The sequence below is a fragment of the Dioscorea cayenensis genome, chromosome 3 (genome assembly GCF_009730915.1).
Source record: "Dioscorea cayenensis subsp. rotundata cultivar TDr96_F1 chromosome 3, TDr96_F1_v2_PseudoChromosome.rev07_lg8_w22 25.fasta, whole genome shotgun sequence".
Taxonomy (NCBI): Eukaryota; Viridiplantae; Streptophyta; class Magnoliopsida; order Dioscoreales; family Dioscoreaceae; genus Dioscorea; species Dioscorea cayenensis.
The window spans coordinates 767,240-794,597 of NC_052473.1; the positions used below are offsets into that span (position 1 = coordinate 767,240).

Below are 27,358 nucleotides of genomic sequence, written 5' to 3' on the forward strand. Positions count from 1 at the left end.
TAAAAATATAATAACTTTCATATAATATCTCTACTTTTTTTAAAAATTACTCATCTCATGCCACGTGTCAAACATCCAATGGTGAACTACACTAATTATACCTATCTAACTTCACCTAAGTCATTCCCTATAAAAATATATAATAGGGAGATTATTTTAAAGAGGTCTGCAAATCTAGTGCATGTTAATAACGAAGGTGGCTTGCATTCTCTGTCCTGAAGTTAGGGAACACAACATTTTTTAAGCAGTAATTGTTTTTTTTTATTTATATATTTCAAGTATATTGAATTTGAAAAACTAATTTCTCATTGATTAAAACTAATTGAATCCGATAGCTATTTTTATCTATGTCCATCTATTTTTTTAAAAAAGTAATCGTGATCAAACCAAAACACACGAGGTAAATTTGTACATTTAAAAATTTATAGCAGCAGTTACTTGATTTAAATTGCGTTAGTTTAGTGGCGCCAAATTTCGATCCAACCTAAATTATTATTAATAATAAAGACAGGTAAAATGTTACATCTCTTCTTCTATGGAATCCTAATCAAATTGGCAAGTGTTTTTAGGAGCAATCTAAATTGAAGAGTAATTTCTCTAGTTTTTTTTATTGGTGTGATTATTTCAAAAAGGGATTTTTCTAAAGATATTATATGTATTTCTTCATTATTGGTGATGATATCATTTGTGAATTTGTTTGAAAATTTTTGTACTTATAGTAAATTTAATTTAAAATTTAACCCATGTTTTTTCCCTCTAAACAAAAGGATTTTCACGTAAATTTTATGTCTAACTGATTGATTTAATTCAATTTAGTACAAAAACATCATTCAATTTACATAAAGGGATAATTTGGTGCAAAAACTCAACAAATTGTTGATTGAAGACTTCAATTGCTAAGACTTAAACAAATAAAAAGCAAAAATAAAAAATGGGAAAATTACTGTTTACCCCTCGATAATTTCAAAACTTCCCAAACAGCCCCTGTGAGTTTTGCATACCCTCAGATAACCCTTCCTTTATTGTTTCACTTCCTTTTTTTACCCCCTGCGATTATGAAATTCCATCATTGCTCTTAAACCTTTTTTGCATACATTTTTCATTCTTTTTTGCATTCCTTTTTGCATGTACTCATTTCTTAAACAGATAGATTTCATTTTTTTAAACATAGAACTCATTTCTTAAACAGAGAATTCATTTCTTAAACAGAAAACTCAGAAACCTCATTTTTTTAAACATAAAACTCATTTTTTAAACAAAAACATTAATATTTAAACAGAAAAACAAATATTTACATGATAAATTAATCCTGGATATAAAACCAATTAATCTTGGCCACTCGTACATATTTAAATAGAAACAACGATATTTAAGCACTTTTTTAAACGTAAACGCAATATATTAAACAGAAACATCGATAGTTAAACAAAGACAAACAAGCATATAAACAGAGAACTCATTTCTTAAACAGAGAGCTTATTTTTTAAACAAAGACCTCATTTTTTTAAACAGAAACCTCATTGAGTAGGGACATTGAGTATCTCATCGTCGCTGATCTCGCGTGAACGCTTGAGTGCTGAGCTCCAGATCTGGCGAGCGATCTCGAAGGTGGCATGCTCGTGTGGGGTCTTAAAGGAGAAATCTTTATCGGCGTTGGCGATCCGGTTGGCGACGTTCCTCGGCGGTCGGAGTGGTGAGGTCTTCGTGGCGACGCTCGGATAAGACGAGTCGAACTTGAACGGAACCATTCTCGACTGCGGAGACCGCAACATGGATAGCAATAGGGTTAGGGTTAGGGATCATTCCGGGATTTGGATCCATGGTGCCTAAGTCGGTGACGGGAACGGAGGGAGGAAGCGGTGCCGATGAGGGTTCGATCTCGCCGCCTTCGCCTTCATCTTCATCGCCTTCCCCTGCCGTCGACCCTCATCTCTTTCATCTTCTTCGTCGTCGACCTCGGGAAGACCGCATGCTCCTCGTCGTCAGCGAAGGCATCGAAAGGTTGCACTCAGTACATATTTAAATAGAAACAACGATATTTAAGCACTTTTTTTAAAGCGTAAAGCGCAATATATTAAAACGAAACATCGATAGTTAAACAAAGACAAACAAGCATATAAAAGCAGAAAACTCATTTCTTAAAGCAGAGAACTCATTTCTTAAACAGAGCTTATTTTTTTAAACAGAGACCTCATTGAGTAGGGACATTGAGTATCTCATCGTTCTCGATCTCGCTGAACGCTGAGTGCCTGAGCTCCGGATCCCGGGCGAGCGATCTCGGCGGTGCCTCGCCTATGGGGTCTTAAAGGAGAAATCTTTATTGGCGTTGGCGATCCGGTTGGCGACGTTCCTCGGCGGTCGGAGTGGTGAGGTCTTCGGTGGCGACGTCGGATAAGACGGGTCGAACTCGAACGGAACCATTCTCGATCGCGGAGACCGCAACATGGATAGCAATAGGGTTAGGGGTTAGGGATCATTCCGGGGTTTGGATCCATGGTGCCTAAGTCGCTGACGGGAACGGAGGGAGGAAGCGGTGCCGATGAGGGTTCGATCTCGCCGCCTTCGCCTTCATCTTCATCGTCTTCACCGTCGTCGACCTCATCTCTTTTCATCTACTTCGTCGCCGACCTCGGGAAGACCGCGATGCTCCTCGTCGTCGAGCGAAGGCATCGAAAGGTTGCACTCGTACATATTTAAATAGAAACAACGATATTTAAGCATTTTTAAACGTAAACGCAATATATTAAAAGCGAAACATCGATAGTTAAACAAAGACAAACAAGCATATAAACAGAGAACTCATTTTCTTAAACAGAGAACTCATTTCTTAAACAGAGAGCTTTATTTTTTTAAACAGAGACCTCATTGAGTAGGGACATTGAGTATCTCATCGTCGCTGATCTCGCGAACGCTGAGTGCTCGAGCTCCGGATCCGGCGAGCGATCTCGAGCGTGGCCTCGCTCAGTGGGGTCTTAAAGGAGAAATCTTTATCGGCGTTGGCGATCCGGTTGGCGACGCTCCTCGGCGGTCGGAGTGGTGAGGTCTTCGGTGGCGACGCTCGGATAAGACGAGCTGAACTCGAAACGGAACCATTCTCGATCGCGGAGACCTGCAACATGGATAGTGATAGGGTTAGGGTTAGGGATCATTCCGGGTTCGATCCATGGGCGCCTAAGTCGGTGACGGAACGGAGGGAGGAAGCGGTGCCGATGAGGGTTCGATCTCGCGTCTTCGTCTTCGCCTTCATCGCCTTCCCCGTCGTCGACCTCATCTCTTTCATCTTCTTCGCTGTCGACCTCGGGGAAGACCGTACGCCTCGTCGTCGAGCGAAGGCATCGAAAAGGTTCGACCTTTTTCTCCGAACATGAAATCCCATTTTTTTCATGCAACGTGATCGCGATTGTGAGCCGCATGCTTTGTCTCACCCGGCCCATCAACTGCAATAAAAGAGATTTTTGGGGGTGATAAATACATCGGGAAAAAAACTCATTTCTTAAGCAGAGACCTCATTTTTTTAAACAAACCCTCATTTCTTAAAAAGAAAACTCATTTCTTAAACAGAGACCTCATTTTTTTAAACAGAAACCTCTTTTCTTAAATAGAAAACTCATTTCTTAAACAGAAAACTCAATTTTTTTAAACAAAAACTCATTTTTTTAAATAGAAAACTCATTTTTTAAACAGGAAACTCATTTTTTAAACAGAACCTCATACCTCATATTTTTAAATGAAGCTTCATTTTCAAATAGAAACTCATTGTACTCCAAAGGGCACTATAGTCAAACCCCGTCACACTTGCCATAACTTCCCACGCATGAGGACAATTTCGTCCAAAAAAATTCCAAATTAACTCTATCAATCACTATTAGATGTTTGGGGGTTTAAAAAAATCATCAGTATTCAAAGGAAGGGGTGTTTTGAGAGTCTGAAAACTAACGGGTGTTTTTAGCGATATTACAAACTTCTGAGGTGTTTTTGGCAATTTCCACATAAAAAAAAAAAAAGGTGATTTATGCTTTAATAAATGATCCTCAATTGGAATTTAGTAAAAATACCAAAGGGTAATTTGGTAAATAAACCCTGAAAGCGGCAACAGCAAAGCCAACCTTCCCGCCAGAGGACACGTAAGCTTATCCTCTAAAGGCCGCCTCTTTGTCCGTCCCAACACTTTCACACGTGTGATGTGACTTCTAAGTCGGCGCCGGCATCTCGAGGCACCATCCCTCCCAAATCAACGGTTGATCTTAGGCCTCATCACATCGGACGGCTATCTTTACCCTGAACCACCCTTAGTCCTTAAGCTTCTTGCTATTTGTTTTTTTTAAGCCTTCAAACTATTTCAGATGAACTTCTTGATTAAGTTAATTAAATATTAATTAAAAAAATATTAAATTTTTAGAGAATAGTTAGAGATGATTGCATTCCTTTGATAAGTCTAATTAAGCAAGCCATCAAATGTATATTGATGGGGATATGGTGGTGTTCCTTAGTTGACCCACCTTCTTTAATTGACAAGGATGCAATTTATTATTATTATTATAATAATAATTATTATATATATATATATATAAAAGATGATTTAGTTTTATTTATCAATATTAAATTAGTCAAATAAATAAGATATTCATTTTTTATGTAAAAATTCAGACTTGTAATTCAATTTTTTTTAAACATAACCTAATGTTCAATTTTTGGTGGTATATATGTCCTTTTATTAATGCAGTTGTTGTATTTATAAAAAACAAAAAACTTATTTTATTTAAGGAATGATAAGTTTTTATTGACCATACTATTTATGTTTATGTGGTAAAATATTATAATTAAAACTGATAAATATACTGAAAATAGAATTAAGGGTGAGTCCAATAAATCAAGAGCATGTTGATTAATTTTATTAATATATATATATATATATATATTTATATAATAATTAATGGGCAATATCTAACCATTAATGGGTAATGATAGAGACAGTTTTTGTAAGCATAAGAGTCTACAATCGGACGGCTGAAGTTTCGCTAGTGAGGGCCCTGATGGAATATCCACCGTTGATTGAACCGCCGGCGATGATCCTCGGCCAAGCAAACCGCCTTACAATATCAAAACTCTTTATATATATATATATATATATAAATATAAATATAAAAAAAAGGTCTTCTTTTTCACCATTCTCTCTGTTTCCTCCTTTCCTCTGTTCTCCTCTAGCTCTTCCTTCTCTGCAGGATTTCTCCAGCTTTTTTCTCAAAGAAAAATCTCATCTTTTTGATTGGATTAATCAGAGGTGATCATCCTTGATGCTCTTTCTTTGTTTCTTCCCAGAAAGATTGAGTCTTTTTTGGTGTTTATTAATTTTTGTATTCTTTTTGCTAATGTTTTTCAGGTTGGAGTTAATTTTCATCTCAACTACTGGACGAGCTGGCGATTGAGAACCACAAAAGCTTTGGTTTTGTGAGGACAAAGCAGAAGAAAGTGATGGTATGATGATGAAAATCAAGAGTTTTATAGACATGAAACTAAAGACTCTTCTCCTTTCCTTTCCTTTCCTTTTCTTTTCTTTATTGATGTTTTAATTCAGGTGATTAATTAATTAATTAATCTTCTCTATGTTTGATTTGTTAGGTTGGTCCAATGATCAGAATGGGAAATGAGGAATTAGAACCTCCATGGTTGAGACCATTACTGAAAACAAGCTTTTTCAAACCCTGTGAAATCCATGCTGAATCCACTAAGAATGAGTGTAATATGTATTGCTTAGATTGCATGGGCACTGCTCTTTGTTCTTACTGTCTCTCTAATCACAAAGACCATCATTACGTTCAGGTATATATATATATACATATATGTATTCTTAACTATATATATAGTTTTAATTAATTAAATTTGTATATATATATATATATTTGGATTGGATTCATTGGAATGTTTGGTTTGTTTGTTTGTTTGTTTTGATAGATTAGGAGATCATCATATCATAATGTGATTAGAGTTTCGGAAGTGTCAAAGTTCATAGACATTTCATGTGTGCAAACATACATCATCAACAGTGCTAAGATTGTGTTTCTGAATGAGAGGCCACAACCAAGGCCTGGCAAGGGAGTCACAAACACTTGTGAAATTTGTTGCAGAAGCTTGTTGGATTCCTTTAGATTCTGTTCTCTTGGTTGTAAGGTAGCTTATCACCATCATCATCATTATCATTATCATTATCATCATCATCATATATATATATATATATATACAATTAATTCTTTGATATTTCATTGATCAGTTGATGAATTGAGAATAATGTTATAACAATTGAGAAACATTAATGTTTTGTTGCAGCTTGGAGGGATGGAGAGAGGTGACCAGGAGTTGACCTTTAATCTAAGGCCAAAACTGAGTCGTGACTCAATCCATGGATTCGAGTCTGATGATTCTTATACTCCGAGGAAGCTTATGAGGGCCTCGGTCTTTGCTGCAATGCCGACAGGCTCACCGGATCGGTGGAGGACGTGGTCGGAGGATGAAGGTGGTAATAATACAAGCAATAGCATTTCTCCGGCCACTCCTCCGATGATCAACTACCGAACTTCTCGTCGGAAGGGTATACCTCACAGAGCTCCTTTCTGATGAACTTATGTAAGTACATGTAAATGCAGCATAGAATAAAATCAAAACAACAAAATAGTTAAAAAGTATGAAAGAAACCCTAGAGCTTTTTTGTTTATACTGATCATAAAACAAAAAAGCTCTGATGATCATGCAGTTAGTTAGTCAGGTGTGTTCATGTTCAATATTAATTAATCCTGTGTGTATATATATATGTATATATATCAAATTAACCATGCATTCTTCTTATCATGCATGCATGCATGGTTGATCTACAAATAGGGTTTTCATTTACTGTAAACAAAGTTTTAGTTGCAGTGTAGCATATATATATATAGACATATGGCACAGTAAAAAGTCCTTGTGCATTAAGCTTTGTATTATTTGTGAATCTAATGCTTCAGTGCTTGTTATTTGTGTGTTAATATTTATCTCTCTCTCATTACTTCTTACAATTTAGCTCTTTAATTTCTCTAACTGCAATATAATTTTCAAAGTACTATCACCAAACTGAGTCAAGTACTGAGTTACAAACTAATTAAAGTTTATAGAAAGAGAGAAAGAAGACATCAACATCAGAGCAGGTGACAAGGGGGGACATAAGCTGAGCCCATGGAAAGGGACTTCTCCATTGAGTTGCTCCTCTCCTTTCAACAACTGGGAGAGACGTCTGGAATCCTTTGAAAACCCTCTTTCTTTTTATCCATCTCCTCCACTATCTATTCTATATGGTGACCTCTAATCAACACTTCCTCCATCTCCCTTTATTTTGTTTGGTTAAATCAATGCCTTCTCCATTAATCCCTTCCTAATTACTTTACTCTTCTCTTTTCATCCATGCATCCCCTCCACCAGTTATTATATAGTAAACAACCAAAATCAAAGTGTAACTAGCTACCAAAAGTCTTATAATATATATATATATATATATATGATATATGTTGTTGGTCTTTGCACGGCATTTGATAGTGAAGGGCATGATAACATAGATACAAGTTTGCTAAACATGAGAAAGGAAAAGAAACAAGAAGTATTTATATATATACATATAGTAACATGCATGCTTTCATGCTTTGCCAAGCATACATCACTTAACATGTCATCTTGCTTGTTTGTTTCTTTTCTAATGGTTGAGGAAGTGATGGACATGACAAGGTGTCCCCTTTGTTATTTGCTAAGACACTCTTGGTGGCTAAGAAAACTAGAATAATTAATAATGCACATGTTTCAAGGTCTTCTTTGACATTGGTTTGTGTCACCATTGATATTTTTATTATGTTGCCAAACATTAATTTCTAATCATGCAGCATATTCTCATGTTCAGCTTTAATTTGTCAATATAACTTATTTTTAGTCCACACAAGAAAATCAATGAATGTCTACTTAATTTCCCCTTCATTTATTAGTTCATGACCTTCTTGTTTTTTCCTTAATTTGTTTTTCTTCTAATATTGATTTCTTCACAATTGATATTGTCCATGAGGATACTTTAAGCAATATTGTGGAAAAATTAAATAAGAATCAATTAATATATCCCTTGTAAACAAAGTTAATTTGTTCTCATTAATCCTTGAGTATTTATTAAAAGAAGAAACATTAATTATGCTTCCCAAGCATTAGTCTTTATATACCAAGTAATTTAAAGTTGGCTTTCAAAATGAAATGTGATTAATTTATGCACAAATACTATAAAAAAAATAATTTTCTTTTTCCAAATTATTGTTCAAATCCTTTTGGGCTTGTTTATTATAAGGCCTTGGTTTTTTCTTTTTCCTCTGCCACATAATACTTGTGAGACAACTATGCATGACACATGCATTCTTCTGTTTCTTTGTCCTGTGATTCATGTGAACCTTAAAACTAATTAATTAATGCTCTTCTAATCTTACTATAATCCAATTTTTTTTTTTATGTTTCTAATTAATTCATTTTCAAAGCAACATACAAAGTACTTCATCTTACTATTACAACAACTCAATTTTAGATCTTTCTTGATAACATTATAGATTTGTTGTTAGTGATAGAACCACATACAAATCATGATGGGATATATTCTCATGCTATATTGGAGTATTCTTCAACTTGCTTGCCATGTTCTTTAGTTCTAAACCTTTTTTTCTTCTTATTAATTTCCACATTATAAAGGAATATTTATATAACCCAATCTTAATTTCCTTCTTTTGAATTGATATAATTAACATCTAAGTTATTAAAGCATTAATGTGTGCTTCATTCATGCTATACATGACTTCACACATTATATTCTTGCTATAGTTTAATTAATCTAATTAATTTAGAATTAGAGTGACCCTTCTCCTACCACATTTCCATTGATTCATTTTGTGGTCCTCTTTTGAATCCATATATACATCTATTTCCCTGAGTAACAAATCATTTCATTACTGATGCATATATCTAAACATATCATACTTTCATCTGATTAATGGATTCTGACTATATATATATAAATAAAGTTGTTTAGTTAATTAATTAATTGAAGTGTTATTTATTGCAAAGCTTTGCAGCTCAACAAATTAAGTGATGCCAAAACAGAAGAAAGACACTTTAATTAGCACTATGAAAAAGTGCATTATATAAAGCACTAGAACAAAGTTAAGCATGAGTTGACATATATATTTGTTTAATATCAGATGCCAATGGATTAATTGTACTCTATTAATGCTCAAATAAAATTCATTATTAAAGCTAGCTATTCCATGAGTAGTAGTAGTGGTGTGGTGAGAATGACAAAAATAAACTCATGGCAAAGAAAGAAAGAGATCATCAATGGCATGGGCTTGTTGATCATGCTCTTGTGCTCATGCCAATGTCCTATATTGGAGCATGGCATGATTGCTAGCTACCAATAAGCTTGTATCAAAGAGATCAATTAAATTAAACATTTCTGATTCTAGAGGGACATGAGAAAAAGTTGGATTCCTTTTTTCCATAGACAAAAGAAGAATGAGATAGATCTCCCTTTATATATATATATATATATAAATTATCAAATGAGTGGGAAATTAAAGACAAAAGAAGGACAAATCTCAGTGAACATACATGCATGCATGCACTTGATCACATATATTTATATTTATTGTTTAACTAAAGCTAGCACTACATTATCTTCAAATTTAATTCAATAAGTAGTGTATAATTATATATATGCATTTAGATACAGTGGAAACAGACAAAGAATTCCATCAGATTGAGTGCATGCATATGGGTGTTCTAGAGAATTAAGTTAATTTGAAGAAATCCATGGATTGTGATTTAGAGGCATTTAATCAATCAGTGAACATGGACCATGTAGTAAAAACTAAAAAGAAGATCATGCCAAACTTGTGTGTTGTTATCTATCAATAATCTTGGACCACATCATGTTATCAGATGGAAGAAGATGATGATTAATTATGATCCTTTGTGCAGAAATTAATACTTAAAATTTGAGTGGTTTCTGTTAGTGATTGTGGATGTGCTACATCCACCACTCAGAGAGGAGAGAGAGATGAGAAATATGTAGATAGATCCATGGAAAGATGCAAGACAAGAATGAGAACAATGAGAAAGATATAAATAAGAGAAGAAGAACAAAGGACCACAAAAGCTACTTTTGCTTGTTGCATGGCCATGGAGTAGTTTGTTTGGTTGCTGAAAAGGAAAAAGAAGGTTTGAAGACTTTCATTGACTGCAGGCTAGCTCCTCTTCTCATGCAGGAGAAAACTATGCTCCTCACTCATGCTCCTCATCCATCATTGCAACCAATGCTTGCATATCATCAACTAACAACACCTTCAAATGCATCACATTCCTGGTCATTATACTTACTACTTAATATATATATATATATATATATGGAGATGAAAACAACTGTAAAAATTGATGGTAATTATGGAGAGATTGATAGCTAGAGATGTATAGTTGAAATGGAGATCCAAAAGGAGCCCACCATCTATATCTTTTGAAGGTTGGAATCAAGACCATATATTCAGATCCAACTTCTCTTTCCTTAACCATGACAAACTTCTCATCAACTTGCAGTAAAGGTTGCCAAGAAAATGGCCCCTCAAAACCATGCTCTCATACCCATGCCCACTACCTTTCCCTTTTATAATTTATATCCAGTTTTTAATTGTCCATCAATATACACAAATATAAGTCATACATATATATATATATATATATATATTTTTGACAAATATGAGTAGTTAATTAATTAGTCAGAAAACATGAGCACCCACAAAAAATTAATCAAAAATTGATCATCTAATTTGTATGTCCTCACTAAGAGACATAAAATTTTTGAGTTACAAATCAGTACTTAATTACACTAAAGATCTGTCACAACAACATACATCATACAAACATAAAATTCGAACACACGAAAAGTTCCAACACACCTTTAAATTGATTCATCTAATTTATATATTTTTACCCAGAAAACCTAAAATTTTTAGGTCATAAATCTATACTTATACTAAAAGATCCGTCACCACAACAAACATCATACCAAACATAAAATTCGAATATTTGAAAGTTCCACCACACCTTTTTGCTGTAGGCCAGTATCACCGGACTAAAAACTCTTAAAATAAATTAAAAAAACCACTATATAATTTATCTTTTAAGCTTTATATTATATATATATATATATAAACATTAAATTTATTCCCTTGTCCTACTCCACCCTCTCTCCCTATTTATAACTCCATCCCTTCTCCCCAACTCCACCACCTTTCATTCAAACTTCTTCTTCTTCTTCTTCTCCAACTTTAAAACTCCATTAAAAATCCAAAGCAAAACAAAGAAAACAAAGTGAAAACAATGAGAATGATAGACTTAGGAAACCAAAGAGGGCCAATAAACATAATAGAAACAACAACATCAGTGGACTGCACCAAAGACGTCCGTTTCCGGCGATCTTTCCGATCACTAGTCGAGTGCATGGTTCCTTGTTGCTGTCCTTTTCAACCTTCCCTCGTCTCCTCCGACGAGGACTCCGATTCAAACTCCATTCACTCCTCCACCACCACCACCACCACCATCACCGGCACTTTCTTTCGGCTATCGCCGGGGCCGTGTAAGCTTTTGTCTCCATGACAACGAGTCTCGCACTTCACCTCTTCTCCTTCTTGACTTCGCCATCCCAACAGCTCAACTCGCCCGGGAAATGCGCCATGGACTTCTCCGCATTGCTCTTGAGTGCACTGCAGCTGTCGCCGGCGGTGGCCGGAGGTGTTCTTTGTTCTCTGTGCCTGTATGGACTATGTACTGCAATGGCCGGAGAGTTGGTTATGCAGTCAAGAGAAACATGAATGAAGGTGATGCTGTGGTGTTCAAGCTCATGCACAAGGTCTCGGTCGGCGCCGGAGTTATTCCCGGCAAGCCGGACGGTGATGGTGAGTTGATGTATTTGAGAGCGAGTTTTGAGCGAGTTGTTGGATCGTTGAACTCTGAGTCATTTCATATGATTAACCCGGTTGGTAGTTCCGGGCAAGAACTAAGTATTTTCTTGTTGAGGTCTTGAGATTAATTAATTAATTAATTAATGTTTTTAATTATGTAAAGTGTTAGTCTTGTTAATTATGTAGATAGATGATGATGATGCTTGTGGTGAAATGTTTGATAACTAATGCTTGGCTAGCTCTTTTTATTTATATTATTATTATTATTATTATTTTATAAAAATAGATTTATCATATATATATATATATATTGAGTGGATAAATCATAATTTTATTGTAATAAAAAAAAATAAATATAAGGAAAAAAATAAAAAAAGACAACCAAATAAACACACCAAAAATAAAGACAAACACAAACTCTGAGATAAGAGAGAGTCTCTTCGTCCAGAGACAAAAACAAATAGAGTAGAAAAAAAATTAATCGACGATCAAATGCATGTCCTGGGTCTTTGGATCACACCCGGTCTTTCAATAAGTGAGCTTGAGAAGTGGATAGACCCTCATCATTGTCACTGAAGCAAAGTTAAGTTTCTATCTATTATCTGCCGGTGAAGCTGAAACCCAAAATTCAAAGTCAGGCAAGCAATAGTAATTAAAAAAATATATATATGTATATAGAGAGGTAATTAAGAACAGGACGACAAAAGTGGTGACTAGATAAACACTATGATTGGTTAAAAATAATAAATTAAATTGAAATGTAATTCCATCACAAAACGGTGATTAGATGCCTTTGATAAGTCCATGAAGATGAGAACTATACAAAAAGACAGACAGGTTTTCAGTTGATAGACGGCCAGGCCATGTAAGGTCATTGTTTTATAATTAGTTTTTGTAAATAAGAACACTAGAAAAAAGTGCACATGATGTTGAGGTATACATATATATGATGAAAGGATAAGCATTGTATATATGATCAAAAGATAAGCATGTGATCTTTGAATTAATATTCTAGCTAGCCTTTCTCACATATTTCATTTGATTAATTAAGAAAAAGATTAATTAGAAATTCAGTACAAAATGTGATTTTAATTTGTTGTCCTTATCAATTAATCATGTCCTCAATTCTCCCTCCTTGATTTTGTTCTTATTCTGATTTGACAATTAATTAACCTCTAATTAATATATCCCCACATAATCCATATAACTTAAAGTTAATAATTAAGGATTAATAAGAGAAAACAAACACCACACAACTCTTGCAAAGAAGAAGGAAAACATGGTTTGACTGGTGAACAAGAATGCATGGTGAGTTCCAGCTAAACATGGGACCTTGAGAGTCATGAGTCATGAGTCATGTCCTTGAACCTCTTTTCTATATCTAAATATAATCAATGAGTCAATTAATGTGCAGGTATCTGGTGTGTTTAGGAAGTGGACATGCACACGAGGTGTGAGAATGAGGGTCCCATGCAAACCCTAAAGCCATGAACCAAGTCTAACATGATAAGATACCTTCAGAGTCAGAGATCATCTCTTTGGGAATCCTGTCTGCTCACCACCCTCTTCACTGTTCCCAACTTTTTTAGTTTTTTTTTTTTTGGGCCTTAATTATCTTAAAACTACAGAAAACAAAAATTCTAACAGTAACAGTACTAGTACTATAACTAATACTAGTTCATGGACATTCTATGGTGCTTACAGAGCTGGCTTTTTCATGCTTTTATTCTCTTTGTCTCTCTTTATCTCATGTGGTTAGCTTTTGATTCATTAATATATATATATGCTTTCATTTCTGATCACAGAATTTCAGTTTTGTTTAATATTGTATGTGATGTGGAACTTGGTTTGACCAAACATGTTTTACATTGTTTAATTTAACTTCATTCATGCATGAAATTAAAGATCAAATGAAATGGATGAACACATGAGGAACAAAATCAAGAAGGTAATTATAATGTTGCATGACAAGATTTATACCCAACATTGGATTGAAGTGGTGAAGGGGATGCAACAACCTAACATCAATGGCTTCCTGCCTGTTTTTGAATAGACTTGTTAACTAGTAGCCAAGATGTTAACTATTAAGGTTGGTGCTTTTATTGAAGACCTTGAAGAAAAGAATGCCACCTTTGCTGTAAAGTTTCTCCAGCTCTATATCATTGTGTAAAAGACATTTAGACATATAAATATAATGTATCAAATCAGAAGCCAATCAACTTAGATATATATATATATATATATATATATATATATAGCTAGAGAAAAGAAGAGATTAATTAATATCAATTATGTAATGGTGCCAAATGATTAATTTAAATTAATCACTGGTTGGTGGGATAATATATCATGTAATTAGAGAAGAATGAATATTCTAATTGGTGAGTAGGTGCAAAACAAATAGAAGAGATGGATAGATTGTATACATCTTGCCAATATGTAGTTATCTCATTAACTCAACCAGCTTAATTAATTAAATTGGCTTAACAATTAGCTGTTTTGATAATTCACTCGGAATGTTTTATGTACAAGTATTTCATATGTATACATTTATATTTTATTATAAAAATTAATCATTTTTTGAATTGGTTAATTCATTCTTGAAAAAAAAAGAAAAATAAAAAATAATTGGAATGAGAAAATTGTTAGATTAATTAGTAAGGTTTATTCATTTGTAGTATACATTTATATTTGATTATTAAAATTGATTAATTATTTCATGTGTATTAGACTTAATCCATTATTGCATCTCCAAGTTTGGGTATTTCTAGTAGAAATTTTCACAACTATTTCTTGTAGAGAGTTGAGTTAACATCATTTCACTCATGTTTATGTGCCATAGTGTGGTGATTTTTTGGGCAATTAATGTGATATATATATATTCTTAATTTTCAATGACATTAGTTAATAATTATTGCACTTAATAATTCAAGATGCAAAGATGGATAAAATCTATCAATTTCTTTTTCATTTTAAGTCATAATAATACTACCATTAGTAGGGATGTTAATGAGCCGTACGTGCTTGAATGGGCTAGAATTTACTTGAACTTGGCCCAAAATTTAGATCATTTATAGCTTGAATTTTGTGTTCTTTATGATAAAAATAAAATTCAAATTAAATAATATTTTTAACATAATATATATATATATATAATAACTTATTAAAATTAAAAAATATATTTACATGTCTTGACCAATTGAATTGAGCTCAATCAAGCCTGGTTTGTCTTTTATTTCAAGCTTTGCTCCAACTGTTCTAACCCTTACCTTTGAGTCAAGTGAGAAATCAAACACCACCTCTTCCAGTCATTATCGTATCTTTTTAATACAAAATAACCAAATATTCATTACGGGGCTTTCATTTCAGAAAAGTAAAGAGAAGTGGGGATGTGGTCGATTTTTTTTTTATTTTTGATGTTTTTATTCTGAAATGGAAAAAGTAGAGATTGAATTGAGTTTTAAATTAAATTAATTTTAACAATTTTTTTACTGAAATAAAAAAAAATGAGTCATTTTATAAAAACCAATTTACCTTCATTTTTAGTATCTTTTTTGAACTCGCACAAATACTCTAAACGCTTAAACTCTTTAGTTCCATTTTTATTTCCTGATAAATAAATACTAAAAATACTGATAGTAGTATTTTTTTTTTCCACTTTTTTACTTCCCTCGACTTTCCCCGAAATAAAGGCCCTTAATTCAAAAAGAAAAACAGTACAAGGTCATTCAAAGGCGTTAAATTTTAAACAAGGCCAATGATGTTCTCAAGGCCCATAAGTGAGCAACACTAGGTCCACTTAGTCCAAAGTCCTGACTCAGTTTGTGGGCATGCATTAATGAACATAGATACACAAAGGTCTTCAATCCAATTCAATCCAATCAAATCCGTCCCAATTAGATATTATTTATCACTCAGGACCAGTAGAAGTTTTCCTTGTCATTTATCAAACATCCGCTACTATTATATATAAATATATTTGATAAATGTGACAAATACTTACTGTTAAAAGTTTATGAATGGACACTGATAATTAAATATCCGGCATGTATACTCTCACTTAATGATGTAAGATACTAATTGTAAACCCAAACTCACAATCAGAGATTTGTTACCATTACTATATCCAGTAGAACTCAAATTCATGACTTTTGGAATATTTCACATCAAATATCTTTAATAACTAGGGATCGAACACCGGTTAATGGTAAATCATTGAAGTATCGGAAATGTCGTTTTTGATCGATCGAATTTTATTTTGTTTTTAAACGTCTTAGATTTACTAATCGTACTGAGCGTATCGTCGATGATTACATTTTCATTAACGCGTAAAGCGATCATGATCTGCTCGGTTTTTCGCAGTCTCATGTCGATTAATGAAAACTCTTATTACTCAGGTGACACTGTCGATGAAATGATTAGTAATTTTTGCAAATGGCGTTTAACTCGATCAGAAATCGAGATTAAAAACGATATTCGAAATAAAATTGGGATTTATTTAATATATATATATATATAAAAATATAATAAACCGACCAACACCACTCCACTATTACACCCTTTGGCCCCCTGCTCTCAATTCATCAAAGGTATCAGGTAACCAAACCTCTCTCAATTCCCAATCTTTAAACCATCAAAACCACCACCTTATCTTCATATACATATATATATATATATATTAATATATATAGCAGTCAACTAGTGTTTATATAGTTTAAAAATCCACATTACATCACCTTCACACCAACTCTCTAGTTTTACATTCAGTTAATGTTAACAACTCACTCACTCTCTCTGTTTGTTTTGTCAGTCAGAGCAACAGTGAAAGGACAAATATTTATAAAATAGATAAATATATATATATATCTTTGTCTTCAACTGTGCACCGACATCTCTTGCATTACTCCGCGGAGAAGTTTAATTATCCAATTCCTGCATGCCAACCTTCATGGAAACTGATGAAAGAGTTAAAATTATATGCATGTTAACAAAGAAAAAGAAGAAGAAGAAGAAGATGAAGACGAAGATGAAGACGAAGATGATGATGATGATAATTCTATAAAAGTAATGCAAGTTTGTAACTAAGTTCAATGTTTTAACTTGTAGATCTGATATTATAAAGATTGAATAAGAATAATTAATTGTGTGTGGGGTTAAGCACAAGCACTCTGTTCTTTGGTCTATGACTATTGGCATTATCATAACCACTTGCTTTTCTACTCACCTAATCTCCATTCATTTTATGCTCTTAATTTCTAGTGTGGGTCATGCTTTCTTTCCTCAGATTTTGTTGTCTTTGAGCTTGTCAATATTTCTACAAATCATTCACTGTTTCATGGTCCCTTTTCTGCATTTCATTTCTCATTTCTTTTCTTCTGCAGTCCTTTATTAAGTGATGTTCTTCTCCTTTCTTTTTAGTTCTTTTTTGTCTTATATTATTGCTTCTCTGATTGTATATTCATGAACTTAGTTTTCTCAGGTTGAATTAAAAAAAAAAAAGGAAAAAAAAAGAAGAAGGATAGCAGCAATGCATGTTTGTAGGCAAAGGCATTCAAGAAGGTAAACAATCTAAACAATGAACTCTGCTCTTATTTACTTCTTTCTCATACTTGTTTTTATTTGTATGTTTTCTGTTACATGATTGTGATTTTATTTTTAATTGAATAAAAAGGATTTGCCTCCACATGTAAGATTTCAATGAATCTGTAATGCATTATTAGTCTACTTTTTTTATTTCTGTCCAAACTTTTGGAGCATTATTGATGCAATTTTTTGAGTGAAATTTGTTGCTTAGTGTTTGTTATTTGGATACCATGTGAAATTGGTGGAGTTCTTTCTGTTTTTGTTTTCTAAAACTGGTTGTTCTTGTTGTTGATGTTATTAGTGTTTCTGGGGTGCATCAAGATGTGTTGAGTATTTCGCCTCGTTTGTCGACTTATAATTCTGTAAGAACTCTGCAACTCTTTTCTTTTTCTTGTTCCTTTTGATTCATCAACTCAATAATTTCTTGTTTTGTTTCTGTTGAGAAAAACAAATACTAGTGTTTGTAATGCATATTTCCTCTATTGATTCCGTCGTATTCTCTGTTTTCTAGAAAATCAGTTTGGAGAGAAAACTGCATGACCGGAATTCATCATTCACCGAAAAAATGGTTTCAGGATGCAATTCCAGCAATTCAATTGGTTCTTCAAAGGATCTCAATCCAAAGGTTCTATAAAAACTTTGGAATTAGATACATGATGTTTATGTCTCATTGTTTTCGTATCACCGATTTGGTTGCGTTGGTTTATTCAAACAAGTTTAATACTAATTTGCCGTGACTTTCCATGAATTCAGCCAACTTCAGAGCTAGTGAAAGAGATTGCAACACTTGAATTGGAGGTCATAAATTTGGAAAGATACCTACTCTCATTGTATCGAACCGCATTTGACCAATATCGAGTGAACTCTCAACTAGAATGCATTGAGGAATCCAGCCAACAAAAGTCTAAACTCCACATCGAATATCTAAACTCTTGTGAAGTTAATTCTGATCATCAGGCCAGTAGAAGAAGCGATTCGCAATGTTGTAAATGAAATTCAGAAGAAAAGAGACATCGATATCAGGCATGCCGGAAATATTTCTGCTCATGATTTAGCTTCCACTTCAAACATGTCTAATGTCCCTTTCGAAAGAGACGAACCTTACAAAGTGTGTGCATTTACATTGCTTATCAATTATTATAGAGTTCTTTTTTTAATCGGAGAGCATACTCGGTAATCTGTTATCACAAAATTGCAGTGTGAGACGAAGAGCATTTCAAGCCATCGAAGTCTTGCAGATCATATGGGAGCTTCTCTTATGGACCATGTACCTAATTTCCCTTGCAGAATTTCTGAAGAGATTGTGAGATGCATTGCTGCTATTTACTGCAAACTCGCAAATCATCCTCCGGTGCAGCAGACTGAATTACCCGTGTCGCCTACTCTATCACTGTCCACTTCGAGCACTTACTCTCCGCAAGATCCTAATGATAATTGGAGTCCTCGATGCAACTTTGAGACTACATCGAGCCCTCCTCGGTTATGTAATCCATACAGTAATATGATAGAGGTTCCGAAAATAACTGTAGATGAAGACAAGTTTGATTATGCATCAAAAATGCTGAACATTTTCAGGTTGGTAGTTACTTAACTGAACTTTTTCAGTTAATTATGGATTGATTGGTGAATGTTTGATATATAGTTTTCTTTTTTTCAACTTAGATCACTTATAAAACAACTTGAAGTTGTTAATCCGAGAAAGATGAAGCATGAGCAGCAGCTTGCCTTTTGGATAAACATTCACAATGCCTTAGTGATGCATGTATGGTCAAATTGTTTATGTTTTCAAACCAACATGAGCTTCATTAATTATATGTGTCCTTGTGATGAAATAAATCTAGCAACATTTTTCATGACATTTTGCAGGCATTTTTAGCCTATGGTCTTCATCAGAACATGATGAAAAGTACATTCTCAATCCTGAAGGTAAATTTCATAGCCAGCATTCTGAAATTATCACCGAAAACAAAATTATGCTCATCGTATTTATACTTTTAAAATGTATTAATCACAGGCAGCTTACAATATTGGTGGACAATCAATAAATGTTTACGACATTCAAAACTCGATCTTGAGATGCCAATCTCATCGTCCATCGACAGTATATATATTCTACTCAAAATGCAATAATTATCTTCCTTAATTTGTTCTCTTCATCTTAAAACACATAAATGTCTTCATCTTTTTTCTGCAGTGGCTACAAGCATTGTACACAACAGCCATTAGTTTCAAGAAACCGAATGACAAACACTCGTACGCGCTCGATCATCCAGAGCCACTTGCTCATTTCACTCTATCATCAGGAGCTTATTCAGATCCTGCAGTATGAATCTATGATCTGTTTTCTTAACTACAGATTGATTATCAATCAAGTCACTGATATATCTTCATTTTCACAGGTTCGAGTTTACACTGCCAAGAGTGTGCATCAAGAGATGAAGCAAGCAAGGGAAGAATTCATACAATCAAACACACAGATAAAAAATGAAAGAAAGATCAACTTGCCAAAGCTTTTACACTACTACACAAAAGATGCTTCTTTGGAGTTACCTGAATTACTAAAAATCATCTGTGATTGTTTACCATTATCACAACAGAAACTCATGCAAAGATGTCTCAAAGGAAGAACTGTTGAAAAGTGCATTGAATGGTCACCATACAAAACAACATTCAGATTTCTTCTGCACAGAGATTTGGATAAACAGAAGAAATCCTTGCACAATATTTATCAGCTATGACATCGATAAAAAAAAAAACATCGGCTTTTCTTCACATTCTTCAATGTATTTAGTGAGTGAATGTTGTTCAAGTTCAACTTCAACCAATGCTTGAAATTGTATCAGTTTTCAGTTGTTCCCTGTGTGAATATGTACATGAGAAATGGTTTGTGAGTGTTATTGTTATTGATTTAAACCTCAATGAATTGCTTAAAGTTTTCTTCAATATCTTTCCTACTAATTAAGCTATTAGACAGGGGTTGTATTTGCAAAAGATGTTGATATTGAATCGGATCTGGATTCGGATCCGAAACCCGTTAACGTTCATGCAATTAAAAAGCTATTAGACAGGATCTAAACCCGTTAAGGTTCGGGTTTGGATTGGGATCCGTAACCCGTTAAGGTTCGGATCTAAACCCGTTCTTGCTCGATGGTTCACTGTTTCTCTCTGGATCTCCGCCATGGCCGACGAGATGGCGAGCTCGCAGTCGCAGTACCCAACCATCGATCCCGGGGAGTTCGACCTTGTGGTTTATGGAACTGGGCTTCCTGAATCTCTCCTCGCCGCCGCGGCGGCTGTGGCCGGGAAGACCGTGCTCCATCTCGACTCCAACGCCATCTATGGCTCACTGTTTTCCTCTGTCCCTATCTCCTCTTTGCCATCTGTGTTTGAGGATTCTCCCTTGTTTTCTGAGATCGAGACGTTTGGATCAGCTCCTGAGGCTTCGAGAGGGTTTTTGTTGGATATTCATGGGCCTAGGGTTTTGTTTTGTGGGGATCCGATGGTGGATCTGCTGATCAAGTCGGGGGCGAGTCACCACGTCGAGTTCAAGAGTGTGGATGGGAGTTTGATCTTCTGGGATGGTAGGTTGTGCCCGGTGCCGGATTCTCGGCAGGGTATATTTAGGGATCGGAGCTTGGGGCTTGCAGAGAAGAGCCAGATGATGAAGTTCCTGAAGCTGGTGAGGGGATCACATTGGTCTGGATGGGAAAGAGGGGGGTGATGGCAGTGGTAGCATTGCGGAAGAGGATTTGGAGATACCGTTTGTGGATTTTCTCGAGAAGCAGCGACTTCCTCCCAAGATTAAGTCGTAGGGATCCGTAAAAATCTATTCTTTTTTGCGCTAGTTCCATTTTTTGGGCATTTGATCTAAAAAGATTTGAGCTTTTGATCATTTTTGGCTTTATTGATGTTTGTGATTGATTTGGGTAGGTTTGTTGCTAAATCTAAAGTTGGTTTTATTGTAGAATTATTTTGTACGCGATTACATTCGCTGATTATGATCAGGATGGTGGCGAGTCCTGCAAGAAGCTCATGAAGACGAAAGAGGGCATAGAGAGTATAGCTCTCTACAGCTCCTCCATTGGGAGGTAATTTGTATGCCTTGTTCACCACTTGTTTCTTATTTTGCTGCCTTCTCCACTATCTGAATTTATTGCTCAACTGTCTCTGGGCATTCATGAGAGTTGCTATATGATTAACTTATTTAGTCAGTACTGTAGCGCTTCTACCAATCTTCTCATAGTGGCACCTTTTATCCTTCAGGATATTGTCATTTGTGTTGTTTCTTGAATCATGTCTTGCAATTATACTGCTTTTCAAATTTCAAACATTATTAGAGGATTTGTGTTCTGGTTTTGAATATTAGTGCATGATCTATGCTGTTTTGGTAGATTTCCCAATGCAATGGGAGCATTCATTTATCCAATGTATGGACAAGGAGAACTACCTCAAGCCTTTTGTCGTTGTGCTGCTGTTAAAGGTGCTCTTTATGTAAGTCTTGTATCTATGAAGTACCTTTAAGAGTAACATTTGCCCTTTTTAGGGGACAAATACATGGAATTTTTTTATTGATTTCAGCTCAAGTGTCTCGTTTATAGTAAATGCTTGATAGTGTAGTAATCCACTGATCAGCTAAAGGCATCTGCATTTATCTAAGTACTGATTATCTCTTCACTCAGCCTTGGATGCTTTGTTTTTTTTTTCTTTTTTGGGTGCAGGTACTTCGAATGCCAGTTGTATCCCTTCTCATGGATGAGGTATGCTGACCACAAGCATATGGCCTTTATTCATTTAATGACATTTTTTTAACAAATTGTGATTTGCTCGTAGGGTTTTATCACTTTTATGAGATACACCTGCCTTGGATTTCATGTATTTTTTTTTCCAGATATATTAAGAGTTTATGTTGAGGAGCATGCTATGATTGTTTTCATAATTTAGACCACAAATTGTCATTGCATGCAATTTATTAGGATTCCAGCTTTTTTGTTTTTTCCTGCACACCTTTTCTTGTTTTCTGATGTTGAGGTTCATATTGTGGTTCATAACTTGATATTGTTACTTATGATAAGCGTGACTAATTTGTTTTGACCCTTTTGTTGTACAGCAAAATAAACTGTGCAAAGGTGTTAGGTTGACTTCTGGCCAGGAAATTCTTAGCAGTCAGTTAGTAATGAACCCATCCTTTGTGGTTCAAAATTCAGAATCACATATGCAATCTGCGCGAGAAGGTTTGAATTCTTCAAACCTTTTGGGGAAGGTTGCTAGAGGAATCTGCATAACCAACTGTTCTGTACAGCCGGAGTTATCAAACATTCTCCTTGTCTTCCCTCCCAGATGTAACACTCCTTTTCCTCCCCAACTTTGTTTTTTTTGACAAAATATTTGTCAATAAATACTGATATAAGTTGTCCTCTTTAGCTTTGCACTCTGAGCAATTGGCCAGTGTTCGAGCACTTCAATTGAGCAGTAATGTATCAGTATGTCCTCAAGGATAGTAAGTTTTAATTTGCCAATGATGTATCTTTATTCTCTTTTAACCTATTATTTTACGTTCCGTATCCTATTAAAATATATAGTTATAATCCACTTATAACATTTGGTGTTAAATTTCTGAGATATTACCCTGAAATGAAATGGTTTGTTTGTTTGTTTGGGTCCCCTTTTGAGCATTACATGAAAGCTACAATCCACTTTATATTCTATTGCATCCTTTATTCATTGAAGAATTACTCATTTTCTCCTCTTTTGCAGCTTTGTGGTGTATCTTTCTACTCTGTGTGATGATGCCATTCTAGGAAAAGAATGTCTTCATGCAGCTATTAATGCTCTTTTCAGCTCAAGTAGTTCTGAGACAAGCACATCCTCAAATAATGGAGATCCAGAGCCTAAGCCAACTCTATTATGGAGTTGTGTTTACATTCAAGAGATCTCACAGGTTGCTATATTTTCTAATTGCATTCCTTTTCCAATGAAAACTGGATTCTTTAACCAACATTTACTAAACCAAAACATTTTGGCTAATCTATATTTTCTAGTAAAGTTTGCTACATTAGGAATCAAATTCCCTGTTATGAAAATTGACAGAATGGTCAAACAATGCAGGCATCGTGTGATGCTGCTCTATGCTCGTGTCCTACACCTGATGGGAATCTGGATTACCGGGATATATTGGAAACGACAAAGAAGGTAATCTTATACCCCATTCAATACTTTTATATGTTGTGTCACTTGAAAGCTGATAAAAATTCCAAGTGTAAACCATATAATCATATTACGGGTCTTACCAGTTCTTCACTAGGTCATGCAAACATGTAAAATTACTTAATTTATCTTTATGATGCAGTTATATCACAGTATGTACCCAGATGAGGAATTTTTCCCCGAGTCGGCTGCTTCTGTAAATGCTGAAGACGATGGCGCGTTGTCTGATTAAGACTCATCTGCAAAGTGGCAAACAGATTGGAAATTTTCTCATAATTGATGGGAAACCTGCTCAGATTGATTAGCATCCCAATCCTTGAGTAGAAGTTTGTGACAAATCAATCCAACTGGTGCATTTACCATGGGCTTCAAATTCTTCACTTCTCACTTGGATACAAAGTCTTTTTAGCCGAGAAAAGTTTAATACATTTTATCTTAAGATCATAAGTATTGAAAAGAAGTGTATTTGATCTTCATGTGACATGTACAATTACCTTCAGTTTGTGCTATCTTTTCTAAGTTTCAGTGATAATATATTTTTCATAATGTACTGTGGAAATAAATGAAAAGGATTGTTTTGGATTTACCAGTTGTCATTTTGTCATGCTCATAAATCTACTGCAAAGTTTTGCATAAACAGTTACAAAAGAAATCAAATGTCAACAAAAACAAGAGGAGTTCATGACCAAATGAAATGAAATCCAAAGGCAGCAGCAGAAACAGAGACCTTCAACAAACACCGAATTTGACGATGAATTTTTTCTTATCGCAATCCAACATCTCACTCAAACTGCAAACAATGTTCTTCTTCATCAACAACTTGTGTCTGAACTCCAAGCTCTTCTTCAAACCATGTCGAAAGAACTCCGGGTAACCTGCAACTTCACCGATCCCTCGTCCCATAACTTCAACCAAGAACTTCAATCTCGGCTCCAATGAATTCTTGATACTCTTAATCAGAACAGGAGGAAATCCAGCCACCATTACCGCAATCTGCTCGGCATTAAACCCGAACCCCTTCAAAAATACGAAATTCGGTCTCAAAATTTTCTCCACATCCCTACAAACAACCTGAGGAAATTTCACCACCACATGCTGCAATTCCACATCTTTCAACCCAATTGATTTAAGGAACTCCATTGTTGGCTTCAATCTACTCTCAACACTATAACCAACAATGTATGGATTCCTGACCAAGATCTTCCCAGCAACACCATCTTTGTTCAATCCCAAGCTTGCGAAAAACCCGAAAATCTTCGCAAACTTAGTTTCAATGCTGTAACTGATAAGCCTTGGATTAAGCAGCAGTAACTTCCCAACTTGATTTTCAGAAATTCCCAGTGTTTGAAACAAAGCAAGAAGTGGGCAAAGCTTCTCCTCCAAATTGTGCAACAGTAATTGAGGGAACTTAGTAATGGCTAAAGCCACTTCTCCAGGTTTTGATTCTAAGGTTGAGAGACAATGAACCATGGGAACAAGCTTGTCATCCAAACACAAAGTTAGGATCTTTGGGCACTTTGATACAATAAATGGGAGTTTTCTTTCATGAATTCCAATGCTTTTCAGGTAGTTCCAGTTCTCACATGCTTTCTCTCTTTCCAAAGTCTCTATTTTGGGACACTTTCTCAATATCTCTTCAATCTTCTTATCATCACATCCTTTCTCTTTCAGAAACAACACTACATTGCAGGACTTCTTGTTGTGCCCCATCATTTATACCTCTTTTTTTCAATTTGCAAAGCTTAAAAAATCAAATAAAATCAATGAAAAACTAAATAAATAAATAAATAAATAAATACATAAATAAAGAAGAAAAGGGGAAGAAAACCAAACCTTGTATTTTGTATCCTTTTTTAAGACTCTGATGAAGAGAGGGAGGCACAAGAAAATCTTATCTCTCGGCAAGCTCACACCTTTTCTCGGTTTTCCTATTTCACCCATCTTGAATTTACGGAAAAATCCTTCCTTTAGGGGTATTTCAGTCATTTCGATGAGCTTCTCTTTGTTTTTGTCCCCTTTGTTGTCACTCAAAAACCCTAAAAACTCTCTCCTTGAAGCTTGAAGCTTGAAGCTTGAAGCATGGCTCCGAGACTTCTCCTCTCTAATCTCACGAGAATTTTGTGCAATTTGCGCAAAGATCTAAGCTTTGAGAGCGCGAGCTGTTGGATTTCATCTCTATCAATGTCCACAGCTCGTCTCAGTACAATCCCTGGTAGAAATCGAAGAGAAAGAGATCCCTCCGAGGACGAATTCCTCCGGAGCCTCAACTTCGGAGATGATGAAGATGATCAGAAGCATGAGAACCTCCATGAGAAGCGGCCGTTGAGAGGTGTCAAAAGGCCTGAGCTTTCTCATGGCGAGAGGCGATCAGTTGGAGCTGCTGAAGATTTCAGTGATAAGGAGTTTGGAAAGCCAGATAGAATCCCTAGAAGTTCTTTTAATCAAAGGTCTGATAGAGTTTTCAGAGGAGAGAAAGCTGGAGAATTTGGGATGAATTCTGAAGCTCCAAGGCGGCGGCGATCCGGCAATGAATCCAAGTTTGATGGTCGTTTGAATGATTTGAATAGCAAGGATGAAAGAAGAGATCGATCTGGAACTTCTCTCTTTGAAAAATTGAATCTTGGGAAAGGTTCTGGTGGAGTTGAGAAGAAGGAAGGACCATCAGCTGAAAAGCCGAAAACTGAATCTTTAGAGTCTGAAACTTCAGTTCAGGATGCAGATGAGATATTCAAGAAAATGAAAGAGACGGGGTTGATACCGAATGCGGTCGCAATGCTTGATGGACTCTGTAAGGATGGTTTGATCCAAGATGCAATGAAGCTGTTTGGTTTAATGCGGGAGAAGGGAACAATCCCTGAAGTAGTGATTTACACGGCCGTGATCGAGGGGTTCTGCAAGGCCGGGAAGTTTGATGATGCAAAGAGAGTGTTTAGGAAGATGCAGAAGAATGGGATTGTGCCGAATGCTTTCAGTTATGGAGTTATCATTCGAGGTTTGTGCAATGGTATGAGCTTGGACGACGCGGTGGAGTTCTGTGATGAGATGTTGGATGCCGGGTTTGCTCCTAATCCGGCGACTTTCATTGGTTTGATTGATGCATTGTGTAAAGAGAAAGGGATGGCGGAAGCTGAGGGTCTTGTGAAGCGGTTGCGACAGGAGAAAGGTTTTCCGGCCGATGATAAGGCTATTCGAGAGCATATGGACAAGAAAGGGCCTTTTTCGCCGATGGTTTGGGAGGCGATTTTCGGGAAGAAAGGTTCGCAGAAGTTCTTCTGAATCTTCCCTTTGGTGTTTTTGGTGAGGTAACTGATACTTGAGAGCATAATCTTCATGATTTTTTTCTGCATATTCTACTTTAATTTATGAGCATTGTGCTGTTCTAAAGCAATGTGAAAGTTAGTTTTCGATCATTCGTCTTACAATTATTGTTCCATAAACAAAGTAGAAGGTTATTAATGAGGAAGGTTGTGTTGAACTTCTCGATAATTAAAGAGTTCTCTATGATCATTTTGATAACTCAGATGTGTTTATTTTTCGAGTTTTGAGTTTGAAGTTTCTACTTTCAGTTTCATATT

The 27,358-nt window shown here is 35.2% G+C and overlaps 5 protein-coding genes and 1 pseudogene across 5 annotated transcripts; 5 read left to right on the plus strand and 1 right to left on the minus strand.

Annotated features, from left to right (window-relative positions):
* The first annotated feature begins 5,164 nt into the window (after positions 1 to 5,164).
* On the plus strand, positions 5,165 to 6,948 carry LOC120257625. Its single transcript, XM_039265064.1, has 5 exons — positions 5,165 to 5,281; positions 5,381 to 5,475; positions 5,620 to 5,820; positions 5,953 to 6,168; positions 6,325 to 6,948. Exons 2-5 carry the CDS (start codon positions 5,473 to 5,475, stop codon positions 6,610 to 6,612), a joined length of 708 nt encoding a protein of 235 aa, XP_039120998.1. The 5' UTR covers positions 5,165 to 5,281; positions 5,381 to 5,472; the 3' UTR covers positions 6,613 to 6,948.
* A 4,395-nt stretch (positions 6,949 to 11,343) lies between these two features.
* LOC120257633 lies at positions 11,344 to 12,158 on the plus strand (annotated as a pseudogene).
* A 5,242-nt stretch (positions 12,159 to 17,400) lies between these two features.
* LOC120282969 lies at positions 17,401 to 20,522 on the plus strand. The gene is given in 11 exon segments (XM_039289801.1): positions 17,401 to 17,555; positions 17,881 to 17,941; positions 18,091 to 18,204; positions 18,333 to 18,543; positions 18,545 to 18,687; positions 18,778 to 19,154; positions 19,242 to 19,341; positions 19,446 to 19,505; positions 19,594 to 19,680; positions 19,774 to 19,902; positions 19,979 to 20,522. Coding segments are annotated over 11 exon segments (1,653 nt in total). The 5' UTR covers positions 17,401 to 17,523; the 3' UTR covers positions 20,318 to 20,522.
* A 180-nt stretch (positions 20,523 to 20,702) lies between these two features.
* Positions 20,703 to 24,369, plus strand: LOC120284041 (rab escort protein 1). Its single transcript, XM_039290869.1, is given in 10 exon segments — positions 20,703 to 21,264; positions 21,266 to 21,387; positions 21,545 to 21,667; positions 21,971 to 22,070; positions 22,298 to 22,336; positions 22,687 to 22,918; positions 23,001 to 23,076; positions 23,334 to 23,517; positions 23,685 to 23,768; positions 23,926 to 24,369. Coding segments are annotated over 10 exon segments (1,557 nt in total). The 5' UTR covers positions 20,703 to 20,757; the 3' UTR covers positions 24,016 to 24,369.
* On the minus strand, positions 24,343 to 25,701 carry LOC120284054 (transcription termination factor MTERF6, chloroplastic/mitochondrial). Its single transcript, XM_039290879.1, has 2 exons — positions 25,617 to 25,701; positions 24,343 to 25,524 (listed from the first exon to the last, which is right to left on the minus strand). Exon 2 carries the CDS (start codon positions 25,494 to 25,496, stop codon positions 24,513 to 24,515), a length of 984 nt encoding a protein of 327 aa, XP_039146813.1. The 5' UTR covers positions 25,497 to 25,524; positions 25,617 to 25,701; the 3' UTR covers positions 24,343 to 24,512.
* A 100-nt stretch (positions 25,702 to 25,801) lies between these two features.
* Positions 25,802 to 27,299, plus strand: LOC120284047 (pentatricopeptide repeat-containing protein At4g38150). Its single transcript, XM_039290873.1, has one exon. It carries the CDS (start codon positions 25,863 to 25,865, stop codon positions 27,057 to 27,059), a length of 1,197 nt encoding a protein of 398 aa, XP_039146807.1. The 5' UTR covers positions 25,802 to 25,862; the 3' UTR covers positions 27,060 to 27,299.
* Positions 27,300 to 27,358: the final 59 nt, after the last annotated feature.